Genomic DNA, 14773 nt, shown 5'->3' with positions numbered 1-14773 from the left:
CCGCTTATTATTATGAGAAAAATTGAAGTGGCAAAATTATACTTTTTTCTTCTTGTCCATTTCATCATTTGAACTTTACAATTTCTTTGACGTAATGTCTTCTGTACTGATTGCTGTGATAAAAATGCCAGGTCTGTCTCACATAAATTGCCAGATTAAGATGACTCAGCCTTGACCAAATGGATAAAAAGCGAAAGAAAATTTCACAGAAGTTATTTGATGATTTATTCTTAAAATTATATCTGACACAAAGCTGTTATTTATATTTCACATAACACATACTGTCTTCAACATAGTTGAACCATTGTTTCATATAAATGTTCATTATTATGTTCTTCAGAATTTAGCTCATGTTTGACATATAAACTGGATTGCTTGATGTCAAGCAGATTTGGTCATTGATTAAAACACAGCATAATACACTTTTAAGGGCAGTTAGATGCCATTTCTGTATACTTGGTTATATATATATATATACTGATTAATACATATATATATATATATATATATATATACTGATTAATCTCTATGCTCAGTGCATCTTATTGGTACTAAGTCACATCCATTTATAATTTAGTAATTGGTTCTAAAGACAAAAAAATCCAAAGAAAACCAAACACAAACTAAAAAAACTGCCTTCTAGCTCCTGTGTTTTCTTGTGTGTATTTTCTACCCGCTTTATGTCATGCAGGCCACCTTAACGAGAAAGACACTTCTCCCTTTGTTAAAGGGTTTTGAAGTCTTAGTGTTGTGCTGTTGTGTTCCGAGCTGCTGGCTTATTTAGGAACCTAATTTCTGACAAAGCTAATCGGAGATGTGTCCTGTTTTTCTGCATAGTTTTTCCTAATTCACAATTACAGCTTTGCTCTCTGGGGTGCTCAGCTCTGCAGAACTAAAGCACTTTCCAGGTCTGAGCATGGGCTGACCATGGTAATGTTCTTCCTCTACCCCCTGTGGAGCTGGTGGTAACAAACCCCCTATTCTGCCTCATCACGGCTGTTTTAGCATCATACAAATGCTCTTTCTTCTGGTCATGACTTCACTGACTCACTGTAGGAAGGAACAAAACAAGATTTTTAGACCCGTATCATTCCCTCCAATCAAAGTTTTTCATATGATGTACTAATCTAAGCCTGAATAATCCCTTTCTAAATATTGTGTCCAGCTGAGATTATAATATTTATTCTGCTTGCCACTGGTGACAGCTGAGCATACAAACGTTTGTGAAGGTGAGTTTTTTCAGTGTATGAGACACGGTAACATATAATTGCAGGAAGTGGCAAAATACAGTATGCAAACATACTGGAAGTTATATCCCAAAGAGCTCATTATATGTACTCTTATTAGAAATATGTCTTTAATATAGTTAATAACGCTTTAGCTATGAAATCTGAATACTTTGAAAAACAGTCTTTTTTTCCCAAGGAAAACAGGTATTGAGAAAAAGCAATAAAGTCTCTGTTATTTCTACATTTAGATGTGTAAATAAGCCTGCAATGTAAACTGGACCTCCACACAGATTCAGGTTCAAAGTAGGACTTCCTTTGCATCAGCAGACTCTTTTCCAATAATAGAGTTACAAAGGTGGTTCTTCTTGTGCTGATGGAATGTGTTACATGATTAAAAGAAAAGAGAATGTTGTGTGTTTTTGCAGCTGTTTAAAGTTTTTTCATTAAGAAAATGAATCAGTGCCAGAAAGAGCAGCAAGCAAAAGACAACTAGTAAGCTATCGATTAAGGGGCTTTTTTTTTTCATCTTGGTGTGTGTTTTCCTTTTTCAGCCCACATTTCCAGTGGGTCCCACAATAGGAACGAACACGGCTATTAGCTTTGCTCCTTACCTAACGCCAGTAACACCAGGAGTTGGCTTAGTCCCGACTGAGATCCTACCCACGCCGCCTGTCATTGTTCCTGGAAGTCCACCGGTTTCAGTCCCCAGTTCAACTGCTACCCAGAAACTCCTCAGGACTGATAAACTGGAGGTACTGTAGACTCCACTGTGACTATAAGCACATGCTCTGTTAGGCTGTGTGAGAGATCCTGGAGGGTGTAATTGTTGTTTTAGAAGCAAAGCTTAAATTTAGTTGCTACAGATAAAAAAACTTGTAACCGGGCAGGATTTCTGCACTTGCAGCCAGTGGTAATTAAATACTGTTATTTTTAAGGTAGTGGTTTTGCTTGTATTTAATACACAGACATCAACATGAGTTTTCATTTTTTTTAAAGTTCATCATCTCAAGAAATCTCAGGTATATGTCCCTGTAATTGCATCCCTTGATGAAATATCTAACAAGCGCATTTTTTATTTCACTAATAATTGCCTTGGTTTTTCTGCACTGATAATAAGGGAATTTTATAGCTTTATGGATTGATATTAGGGGAATGGCTGCCAATGCTGAAGGGACAAGCCCCCAGCTATGTGCAGAGCCTCCCAGCTGTTACTGGATCACTGCGTGGCTGGACTCAGTGGAATCTGTGATCTGAGTAGACAAGGAAGCCAAATGGTTCTTGCAGAAATTAATGTCTTTTCCCAAAAGCCTAAGCACCAGTGTCTAGAGCACGTTTCTTCTTAGGAAAATCAGTGTGTTCATTCTGCCCATTTTTGAAAATTATTTTTAAGTAGGCTGTCAATTTTGTTTGTAGACTCCATAAAAAATACAGTGCATCTGTATTTTCCCTGGGTTTCAGCAAGAGGAACTCCTTCCTTACCAGTCAACCTGCGAGAGTACAAAGTGTAGTCAGAGACAAAATATTTTGTGATTTCCAGCTAGTTTTGCAGTTACATGAGTAAGTATCATCCTTCCCAGCTGCTTTCTAAACAGGAGAAAGGAAAGGTATTTGGGAGTGCTTCTGTTGCAGGTTAGGTTTATTCAGTACCAGAGAGCTACCTGAGGATCCAAGAGCATAAGGGTAAAATAGGTGCACTCCATTCACCCACCAAAAGATGAAGGGTTTATTAAATTGAAGTTGCTGTAAAACTTGAACAGGGGAAGGGGGTAGGTCTGTCTTCTGGGGGCGTGGGACACTCCTTGGCCTGTTCACGTTGCCCTGAGCTGTGCCCCTGCAACACATGTTGTTTTGCACGTAGGTGTGCAGGGAGTTCCAGCGGGGGAATTGCGCGCGTGGAGAGACTGATTGCCGCTTTGCGCATCCGGCAGACAGCACAATGATTGACACAAACGACAACACCGTAACCGTGTGTATGGATTACATAAAAGGTCGTTGCATGAGGGAGAAATGCAAGTATTTTCACCCTCCTGCACATTTGCAGGCCAAAATCAAAGCGGCGCAACACCAAGCCAACCAGGCTGCAGTGGCAGCCCAGGCAGCTGCGGCAGCTGCGACTGTGATGGTAAGTGCTGGCATGTATGGCTGCCTTTTTTTTGATGCCTATTCTGCTTTGATTTAATGCTGTTTGCTTATACTTTCTTTTATCTTTTGCCTCTTTTTAAATTTTTTTGAATTTTTCTTCTTTTTTATTTTGGTGAAAGATAAGAATTTATAAAATTATTACTATTGCTTGATGGGAGGAAGCACTTACTTTTCTTTATGCCCTTATTTTAATGCTGTATTTCTATCCAAGACAGTGAAGCAAATGACACTCTATACCACTTCTGTTCTCTGCCTTAATTATATGTAAATTTTCCCCAAGTATTTCCAAACAGAAACAAAACTGATAAGCTTCAGTGTTCCCAGGAAAACAGGGACACATATGCTGTTTTAGCTCTTTGACGGCAGATATACATGTGGAAATTTGGAAGAAAAGCAAAGAGAGAACGTTTGCTTCAGAGATCAGTAGTTGAGCAGAAATCTGCATTGAGATTTAGCAGAGTCCACCTTAGAAATGAGACAACCAGCCAGCCACCTTGGTCTCACTGTACTGGTAGTGCAGAAAAACCAGGACACTCATCTGATCTACCATTAGTGCCTGCCTGAGGATGAGAAAGAACTGCCCTCTGTAGATCTACAACTATCTCCAATGACTAAAAAGTGTTGCCTGTATCTTTTTGAACTTTGGTTAAATACACTTGATGCCTAGAGACTTCTTGCCTTTCCTGCTGTTGTGGGCCAGTTACTTGAATCATGAGGTTTTAAAGTAGTGAACTATAATGGGAATCATTAGGAAAGAAACATTGTGGCTACAGTCAGAAGAAAAGAGAGTGAGGGCTTTTATTTTCAGATATTTTAACCTCTTACTTAAAACTGTTCAGACAAGACAGCTCACCCCTTCATCAGGATTGGATTCCTCTTACAGTTGCTACCAGGAAAGTTGATGAATTTAGTGGTATTGATAAAGTTAAATAAATTGAACATGCAGAATCTGACTTAAGAGACAAAACTGCTGGCAGCAAATCAAAGAATCATTGTCCTCATTGCTGGCAGTGGACGAATAATTAAGCAGATGTGGTTTGTGGACTTGTGGGCAGTGCATACAATAGTTATAGACAATACAGTTATTCTCTGGTTAAAAAGCCTACCAGAAACACAAGACAGTACAGTACATAACTACCCCAAGCTATTGTATTTAACGAATTAGAAAAGACCAGACTTTTTTGAAGGACAAAGGGTAAGTTATGTAAGAAAGTAAACCACTGAACAGAATATATCTTCAGTTTTAATATTCTTCCTCTAATAGTACCCACAGCCTGTGTTTCAAATTGGATGATTTTTAGTTAAAGCTTCCTGTGCTTGCAGAAATTGAATACCATCTGGAAATTAAAGCAGAGAAGATTGGGGTTTTATTCTGATTAGCTTCTGTTGTGCAATATTTATTGTTCATTTAGAGAATGTAATATTTCTAGGCACTATACTAAATAAGAAAGGAGAGAGATGAGGGGATTAATTTTTTTTTGCACTTTGGTAATGGTTGCAGATATATATCCTGTGGTTTTAAATAAGGCTTAATTAGAGTTGCATTAGTCTCAAAGCAAGATGAAGCGTCTTTGGAAACACAGAATTGAAATGTTAGCAGTCTAATGTCACAGGAGAAGGCAACAGGGACCTGTAATTCAGGGGTAACATTTTACAGAGAAATATGTAAAAAATATTCCAGCCCATTTCCCCTGCTTAAACAGGGGAGCTAGAGGAGATTGCCCAGGATTGCCTGCTCGGTTTACTAAAGTCTCTAAGGATGGAAATTCTGTAACTTGAAAATGTGCTACATACTTCCAGTAAAAATAAATGCTTTTTTTTGTTTTTTTTATCGTACATTTAAATGGAATTTCTTTTATAGAAATTTGTTTCCATTGCCTCTTCTCCTGCCTCTGGGCACCACTGGCTACATCTTTACCCTGAAATCAGGTATTTGTATACCCTGATGAGATTCCACTGTATCTTCTCCAGGCTGAATTCAGTCCCTTGATCATCCTTCAGGTCCTTTATGGGAGTGTTTTCTGCTACACCCATATCTTTCTTGTGCTGGGGTGCCCTGGACAGAGTGCTCCATATGTGACCTCACCAGGGCTGAATAGAGGGGAAGAATCACCTCCCTCCACCTGTTGGTGATACTCTTCCCAGTGCAGCCCAGCATGCCATCAGCTACCTTTGCTTATGAGGGTGCATTGCTGGCTTGGTGTCCACCAGGAATTTTAGGGTATTTTCTGCCAAGCCTTTGTGGCCCCCAGCGTGTACTGGTGCCTCGTGATGTTCTCGCCCAAGTGCAGGTCTTGATATTTCTCTTTGTTGGACTTAGTAAAGTTCCTCTGTGCCCATTTCTCCAGACTTTCTAGGCCCTGTGAGCAGTAGCACGTCTATCTTGTCCAGCTATCAACCACTCCTCCAAGTTTCACATCGCTGGTGACTGGCCTCCAGCTGGGCTCTGTGTTCCTGGTCACATCCCTCTGAGCCTGGCACATGAGACAATTGTCAGTCCACCTCCCTGTTTCCCATTTAGCCCATGATAAATAAATTTGTCTGTGAGAATGAAATGGCATTGAAATCAAGATAAGCAACATCCAATGCTCTCCCTTCACCTAGTCTTATCCTAGAAGGATGTCAGGCTGGTTAAGCACAATTTCCCTGTCATAAATCTAGGCTGACTACTTCCCATCATTGTCTTGGCTTTCATGTGTTTGCAGATGGTTTTCAGGAGGATTTGCTCAGTTGCTTTTCCAGGGACTAGGGTGAGGCTGACCAACCTGTCAGTCCTCAGGCCTCCCTTCCTGCCCTTTTTGAAGATAGGAGTGTCATTTACTTTCTTGCAGTCTTTGGGAATTTCCCCCAGTCACAGGGATCTTTCAAAGATAATTAAGAGTAACCTTGCAGTGACATTGGCCAGCACTCTCAGCACCCAGGGTGCATTCTTTATTTCCTATGGGTTTGTGTACATACTTGTTTAAATGTTCCCTAGCCTGATCATCCTCCTCCAAGGGAAAATCTTTTTCACTTCATACTTTCCCACTGGTCTCCCACTGGCCTTGAAGGCTAGTCTTGCCAGTAAAGACTGAGATGGAAAGGATTTTCAGAACCTCAGCCTGCTCCATGTCCCGTGTCACCAGGTTGCCTGCCCCATTCAGCTGTGGAAACACATTTTCTGTAGTCTTCCTTTTGTTGGTGAGAAGCCCTTCTGGTTGTCTTTCACATCCCTTGCCAGATTCAACTCCAGGTGATCTTTGACTCTCCTAACATACCCCTGCAGGGACGCAGGGCTGTGTCCCTGTTTCTTCTGAGACATCTGTCCCTGCTCCCACCTCTTGTGGGCTTTCCTTCTTTTTTTTGAGTTTAGTCAGGAGCTCCTTGCACATTCATGAAGGCCGCTGCTGAGTGGATCTTGTTTGTATTCCAGGAGACATTAGAGCATACCAATGTGCTGTATGGCAGGCAAATACTGTGCCTCGGATGTTTGATCATTTTTAACATTATCTTTATTTCCTTTTTGTATCCTCTTCCTCTCCAGCCTGTAGCTATTGATTCATTGGTTGTTAGTTATGTAAATCCAGTATTGAGAAGGAGGTAATCTGATGGAACAGAAAGAGGCAAAGGAGGTTTTACTATCAGGATGAAATAAAAGAAAATATTAAGGTAGGAGCAGTTTGAAAGCTTGAAAAGAATGGGAGACTACATGGAAGCAAGGTTGATGAGTATGTTTAGGAGCAGATCAAGCCTTCAGGTTGGTGAGACTGAACTTGCTGGGGAATATGAGGGGAAAACCAGAATAAAGCTTCAAAGTAGGAAGGAGATGTTAAGAAGAGTATGGAGAAAAACTGGAAAAAGGCAATACAAACAAAGAGATAATAAGTTAACAAGTGAGACTAGATAAGATCTGTATTTGGATAAAGAAGGTAATTAACTGAAACACTTTACTCTTAGCAATGTTGATTTGAACTTGTGGAGTTCATCATTGCGTAATGCTGAACTCAGTTGTACTGCGTCGCCTCTGTGTAGGCTTCCCTCTGTGGTGGAGGCTGAGTGGCTCTGGGGCTGTGCCCCAGGCAGTGGAGTGATGTCCTCTGCAGTGGTACCTGGACAGTGCCCTGCTTAGACAGAAGTCTGTCCAGATCCCCACTTCAGACTAGGTCTTTCTTGTTGTGTCTGGGTCGTGGGCCCAGAGAGATGAGCAGATCCTGTAGATCAGGGTGTGTAATCCAGAAAAGTGCTAAAGAAGAGATGAGGAGGGTGTTGAGAAGACTCGTGAAACAGAGACAGGAACAAGGAATAAATAAAATGAGGACTATCCTGCAAAATACCCTGTTGGCACCTGATAAACTTATGACCGCAAGGTGTTTGCAGGCATTATGTGCCTTGTCCTCTTCCCCCACCTCAACTTTTGTTCCATATTTCCACATACTGATTTCAAGGTAAACATAATCTGCATATTCTAAAAAGAGCTAAATATCAGCCTGTGTTTAAAACACAAAAGTAAAAATTTCAATTTCTAAATAAATTTTCCTTTCCTTTCTAAAAATTTGTAAGAATTATTTACACTATAAAACTTGAAAGTAATATTTTATATGAGAATTATTTTTACAGAATGCTGTCATATCAGCCATAAGTTTGAATTTACTTTGAAAGAATACATAAATGTATATGCCTTTGTACTATGCCTAAATACTTTCTTCTGAAACATTAATAATGCTGGACTAGTATCATAACTCATATGTTAATGTTGGCTTATGATCTGGGAGCCCAATTTTACTCCCTGCTCCTGAAGCTAATACTGAAGGTTATAGCAAAATTTAGAAAGTATGTTTTCGATTCTGAAAGATCTTTTTCCCTCTCAATGTAATGTGGTAAGTTACAAGATAAAAAAAATCTACAAATATGACCCCGCTGTAGGAGAAAAGAAAAGGAATTAATGATAAGTTAGTGTAACTGGACATACTATGTACTCTGTTTTGTATTGGCAAAGGAGAACTCTCTCATCCTGACCATTGAATGGTCCACTTCTCTAAATTAAAAAACACTCACCTTGTAAGCACTGATATCAATAGCTTTTGTAATGCATTACAACTTACACTAGTGTTTTGTATCTGAAAATGTGGCCTCCCAAATCAATTTTCCCACTTCAAAATGTGACTGAACTAACTTATCAGGAATTCCAATAGGTGTATCCTTAAAACTTTCTGCATCTCTGTGAAGTGTTTATATGATGCTTAATAGTGTCTGCAAGCTGCTGTTTTACTCAACTTTCCTGAATTTCAAACATCTATATTTTACTCTCTTATATGCTTTTAACTAAGGTATAGTAGATGCATTTTTGCTTCGGTACTAATTCAAAATGTAATATTCATTTCTTTAGAAGACATTTTTGTTGTTGTGCATGCCTAGTGTTTTGTATGTTGTATATTGCATTCAGAATATTTTTTTCCTTCTCACCTATCCACAAATGCAATGCCGTTCCCATGACGCACCTCTGCTTGCTGTTTACCTGTATGTTAATTCGCTTGACTCCCATTGGCCCACTGCCATCATGTGCTCGCTGCCTGTTATTAAAAGACTCAGTCGACTGCCAAAGCAATGAAGCGACCTCTCGAAGCAACTGTAGACCTGGTACTTTGACCTTTCACCTTTTGCTTTGCATGTAGCTTTTTTTTTTTTTTTTTTGTTCTGTTTATTTTATTAGAATTTTTTTTTTTCCTTCAGAGAAGCAACTAATGAAATTTGTATCGCTTTACTTTTAAAACATCAACCGGAAATGATTTCACATACTCGTTAATTTACCGGAAGCTCTATTTATCCATCTCATTCTCATACGTAATAGACTGCAGACGATTTAGTTTGGTTCCTAACACAGTTTCATCTTTTTTAAATCTCTCATGAAAAGTCGAATTGAGATAAAACTGCTTTTGTAATTGAAAACGCGTAATGTAATCCATTAATCTGTATAATAATAGGAAATGATATTTAAATTTAAAAATAAAAGAAAATACTTGGCAATGAAACACAAGTGGTTTTTTCTCCCTGTAATATTTGAAAACCTACTTAAAGGCAATGCCATTTTCGTTGCTTTAAAGCAAACGTTTCTTTTCAGTAGTTGTGCTGCTACAGTTCTAGGTTAATAGTACCATGCTTTTGCTACCAATAACAAAATTTCACTCATTTTACATTGCTGTGCTTTGAGTTAATATGCATGGCGAGGCATCTTTAGCTGCTTTAAAAAATAGTAAGTTTTTGTATTTATGTATATGTTATGGACAAGGTTTTAAAAATGGCGCCATTTTAACTAACTTTCTTATTTACAGGCCTTTCCTCCTGGTGTTCTTCACCCTTTACCAAAGAGACAAGCACTTGAAAAAAGCAATGGTGCCAGTGCCGTTTTCAATCCCAGTGTCTTGCACTATCAACAGGCTCTTGCCAATGCTCAGTTGCAGCAACATGCAGCGTTTATCCCAACAGGTATGTTGTATCCACATGGAACTGGTTTTGTGTCCCTGAGGTAGCCTCTGTGTCAGGCAGTTGCACTTAACAGAAGGTTTTATTATGCTCCCTGCCCCACTTGAGGTGAAGTCTGCGCAGATGATTGCACATTATTTTAATTCCTCTTGCAAAGGACGAGAATTCAAGCAGAAATTCAACACGCCGTTAAAGCTGCTTTTTTGCACATTCATAGCCTTGCTTGTCATTCTCCAGAGTTTGCCCCTTTTTGCCTACCGTAAATTGGCCAGATTTTTACTCATATCTGTTTCCACTAAAAAAAATGCTGGAAAAGCATCATGCTTCAGAGGTGCACAGAATCCTCCTGCTCCCTTGGCTGCTGTCTTGCAGCTGTGGGGATTTCTCCAGCCCCACACGAGCACCCTGAGAAAGGGAACACCAGCCATAAACTTCCAGTCAATATCTGCGTGGAAGCACAGCGTGGCAAAACACATTGGCTGCACTAAAGGGCTTTCAGCCATCAGATGCATTTTCCTGGTTTTGGAGCACCACCAGAACTTTTCCTAGCATTTGTGGCTCATAGCTGGGGCTATAATTCTTCACAGGGATGACCTAAAGATGAGTGAATGTAATTTACATTTCAGTGCTCAGAGCTCTGTGAAAGCATTCAGAGATGGCTTGACCTGTACCCTGGCTTGGTAGCAGGGCTTCTCTTTAATTCTGTGAGAGAAGGGATGTGCTGGGTGCTCTGTGAGCAGTAGCAACACAACCCTCTAAATTGTGTTAGTCACCCCCACTCCAACTTCCCAAAGGAGAACATCCCTTCTAAGGAATTCTGTGATTTCATTCATAATTAACAAATTATGTATTTTATTGTCAGGGTGTTCTCAAGTGTGAACTTCAGAATAGTTTAAAACTACGTGTTTGCAAATGTGCTCGACATTTCAGCAGTGTTATTTTAGTTTATAGAAATAATGTCGGTTAAACAAGGAATGAAAGGCAACACATGATCATTTCCCAATCTATCAGCATTCCCATATGTTTTTAAAGATAAAAAACAAACACAGATGGCTTTGACTTCATGGAATTTTTCTATAAGGCCTCAGTAACAACCTTGGAGCCTGCCCCCGTATTTGTAATAGTAAGTAATAGCATAGCCTTATTTTTAGCACATTGGTGCACCAGAATATCTGTGGCAGAAAACACACTGACATTTATGGGAGTGTTTGAAAAAAAAATAAATAAATGGTGAAACTGCCTATTTGGACATGAATGGAAGACTGCCCTGTGCTTACAGAACATACGGAAATGTCCACGAATTTATTTTACATTCAAACTATGAGAATTTGTACCATGATAGGTAGTTTTCCTTCTTAAGCACTCCCTTTCAGGGCTTATTCCTCTTATTTGCAATTGACAAGGACTTCAAATTAACTATGGAAAATACAGTAGTTTAAACCTTTTAGAGTGAAAAAGCATTTGGATATTTTCCAGACTTTTGGAATGTTCATGCTTCCTTAAGTAGCTCACTTTTTGTACTTTTTCTTGTCCATCCTTCTTTCCAGCTAATTGTTGCAATTCTAGTTTTAGCTGACAAATTTCTGGTGGTAGGAAGGGTGGATCTTGGAACCAAACCTCAAGGGACAGGTTGTTGTCATGCCCCAAAACAAGTGCAAAAAAAAAAGAAGAAACAGAGGTATAAAATAGCAGATGGAGCCCAAGCCCCAGAGTAGAACACCTTTCTTAAAATCATGAACCTCCTGCTCTTTTCAAACACCATCAGCTCCAAGGAAGGATATTAAGGAGAGGAGTGGGGTATGGGAGGAGTTCAGGAAAGGGGAACACCCTCTGTAAGAGTGGGTGTCATGAGCTTTCCATTAAAGATGATACATCTGATATTCCCACATTTCCTGGGAAGGTTGGATTTGGTGGGTGTAAGGACTGTCATGCAACCCACATCTGAGGAGCGATGCATGACGTTATCTGTTGGATTTTAAATGATTATATGATATTTTCTAAACTGGTATAATTTTCAAATGTGTTCCTTGTGTGTGTGTGCGTGTGTTAAATTTTAAGACAAGTTTTGCTGCTGGAATATATATAAAACTTAATTGTTTTATATAACTTCTCTGCTTTCTTAACCACTGGCTCCCCTAATAAAAAGTGTGGGGCTTGACTTAGCATGGCTTACCTCTGAAGTTCTGCACTTTGTTTGTTTCACATCAGTTTGATTGCTTTGTCACCTTCTCCTTATTGTTTGGTGAACGATCTTAAAAACAGCAGATCTTTTCTCTCTTCCCATTGCTGTTTGTTAGTGTTTCTATAGCCTCTAGAGGAGGAACTTTGTGTATTCTCTGGGGACTGTTCTTGGGTAAGGTCATTCATAGTCACGCAAGTCCTGCGATGGTCCCATACGGGGCTGCAGTAGTGATTCAGCAGGAATACAGGGAGCATATTTGACTCTGTGTCAAATATGCACCTACCTGGCACTAGTCTCCTTACCTGCTTGCCTTCACCAGCTTGCTGTATGCACTGTACTGGAAATAGGCTGATCTCTTTCTTTCATTTGGCCTTTCCAGAAAAAGTTAAAGGTGGGCTAGGCACCAAAGCCAAACTGCATGGCAGGTGAGCAGTCATCCCACAGCATCTCTGAGGTGCTTTGGGAGCCTTCTGCTGGAATGTTACACACTTGGAGGTGTTTAGCTTGGGACTTGTCAAAGTACTGTTTTCTTTGTGTTAAGAATGAGTACATTAACATTAAACACATCAAAAAATTGGTGAATGTTGATCTGCACAACATTGAGCTTTCTGAATTATGCAATGAGTTGTAAAAGTCCCAAATACTGTGATCTTTAACCAAAGATGTTTTAATAAACAAAAACCTGTTGCTGCAATAGCACTAAGTCAAAGGTACTATTAATAAAGTAAAAAAGTTTATGAAGTATCTTGAATATGTACAGAAACATGCCAAAACCCACACAGTACATATAAAGGAGTTTAGTAAGAACACAATCACCTTTTTGTGTTTAAGCAAAACTGTGAATGACCTTACAGTTTCATTTAACTAACTTACTTCTCTGTGGTTATGCTTGAATCTCACTTTGAATGTTAACTCTAAACAGCTAACCTGTTTCTTCCCTTTATCCACTTTTTTCACCTATCATTGCATGACACGCAGGGTCAGTTTTGTGCATGACACCCGCTACCAGTATTGGTAGGTTCCAAATTTCTTTATTGATCTCTTTTTTTTATACTGTATATGATGTATATTCACTTGTTTCAAAAATCCTAGGCGAGATTTAGCCACTGGCTAGAATTAAAGGTTCGCTTGTCCTTCTGGTTGACTTTGCAGAGTGTTTAGATTTGTAGATGAAAGCTGCAGTTTAGACATGATATCACCTGCTATAACAACTACACTGCAAAAGCATAATACCATGAATTCCAGTCTGCTTTTCAGTTTCCAAAGTTTTATTTCTCTTTATATTTTATATTGTCTAGTACTATAAAATCATAAAATACTGGAAAAAGCCAGCAAATTTCATCAGTGTTTTAAAGTTTCATAGTGGTGTGCCTATTTCTCCTTTGCTGTGTGTTAGAAAGTTTTATCAGCGTTTCCCAGACATGCCTACTTTGATCCACAGAGGTTCTGTTGAGACTTGCGATCTGAATCTCCTTCTTTAAATATATTTGCAGCTTTAAATTAACATTTTGGGCATATAAAGTGGAAGTCCAATGCAACAGCCTCTGAGACAAAAAAGTAATCTTTCTCTCTTGCCCTATCCCAGTGATTTTATTTTTGGGTTTTGGGCCTCCTCACATAAACAGTTAAAATATCAAGCCTTTAAAACATCAAATTAATAATTCCCCCATGAAGATGCTGATTAAAATTCATTCTTAAAATGAGCAAAAGCAGTGTCTTTCACAAAATCGATCTTGCTTTTTTAGATCAAACAAAGTAGTATACATATCAGGATAATTATTATCATCACTCTCCTGATTTTTGCCTCAAGCAGATGGTAATTTAACTCTGATAAAGTTGAAGAGTTATGCAGTGCTAGTAGGAAAAAAACACATTAATTGGATTATAAAGGAAGACAACGAGTATCTAGCTTACTTCAAAATGAAGATACATGAGAATAATTCATTTTTAATTGTGTTTAAGAATTAAGATGAACATTTAACAGTTTTCTTCCCAGTATAAACCGCTGGGGTTTTTTAAGTTGGATTTTAATTTGGAGAGCTTTATAGCTGTACTGGGGGAAAACAAATTGTGCACGTAACAATCCGCAGGTAACGGGCTATTTTGGTAAAGGCCTCATTTGCACAAATAATCTTCTTCGTAGAGACAACACTCGCATTTTCAGTGGTCCTTACTCTTTTTTTTCTGGGAATCGCCGATTGTGTTGACAACCTTCCTTTAATTGTACTTGTAATAAGCTATTTTCCCTTTTTTTTTATTTCTCCGCCACGCTTTCTCGCTTTGCACTGTGATTGCATGCCATCTGCCGGTTTAACCCATGACGATGGCTTGCCGCTCTTGATATTCACCATGCCAAAAATACCACTTCTCTTACCATAATGCTGCACCCTCCTGTTCATTGCTTCCATGGTTCCCCTCCTGAAAGTACCCATGATGCACAACGCTACGGCCGCCACTGTCTCTGCAGCAACAACTCCTGCAACAAGTGTTCCCTTCGCCGCAACAGCCACAGCAAATCAGGTTTGCTCCTTTTAAAGCTTTCTTTCACAAGATCCTGAACTCTAAATGAGTGCTGAGATTTTTATTTTAATTTTTTTTAACAAAAAAAATTCTCACAGAGAATTTTTTTTTATTATTTCTGTGTTTACCCCATCAAATTTTACTTTTATTTTTAAGTCGTTTATAGCAAGTGTTTGTGGGACAGGTTGCACTTATTTAGAGTTAACATTTGTTGCAAATAATGATGTAGCTGTGTTTTGTG

At 39.0% G+C, this 14773-nt stretch overlaps 1 protein-coding gene across 5 annotated transcripts in view; it reads left to right on the top strand.

The window, feature by feature from the left end:
- MBNL2 (muscleblind like splicing regulator 2) overlaps positions 1-14773 on the top strand; it is a 106506-nt gene that overhangs the window by 73921 nt on the left and 17812 nt on the right. For 2 of the 5 annotated variants that reach the window (XM_058832710.1, XM_058832676.1), the window contains 4 exons: positions 1781-1981; positions 3088-3351; positions 8934-8987; positions 9680-9833. In XM_058832710.1, coding sequence (XP_058688693.1) covers positions 1781-1981; positions 3088-3351; positions 8934-8987; positions 9680-9833 — 673 coding nt within the window. Of the gene's footprint in view, positions 1-1780; positions 1982-3087; positions 3352-8933; positions 8988-9679; positions 9834-14437; positions 14533-14773 lie in introns of all 5 variants that reach the window. The other 3 variants (XM_058832682.1, XM_058832700.1, XM_058832691.1) reach the window with 3 other exon arrangements.

Source organism: Poecile atricapillus, chromosome 1 (assembly GCF_030490865.1).
Source record: "Poecile atricapillus isolate bPoeAtr1 chromosome 1, bPoeAtr1.hap1, whole genome shotgun sequence".
In the NCBI taxonomy this organism is placed as follows: domain Eukaryota; kingdom Metazoa; phylum Chordata; class Aves; order Passeriformes; family Paridae; genus Poecile; species Poecile atricapillus.
This window is presented reverse-complemented; position numbering and strand designations above follow the sequence as displayed.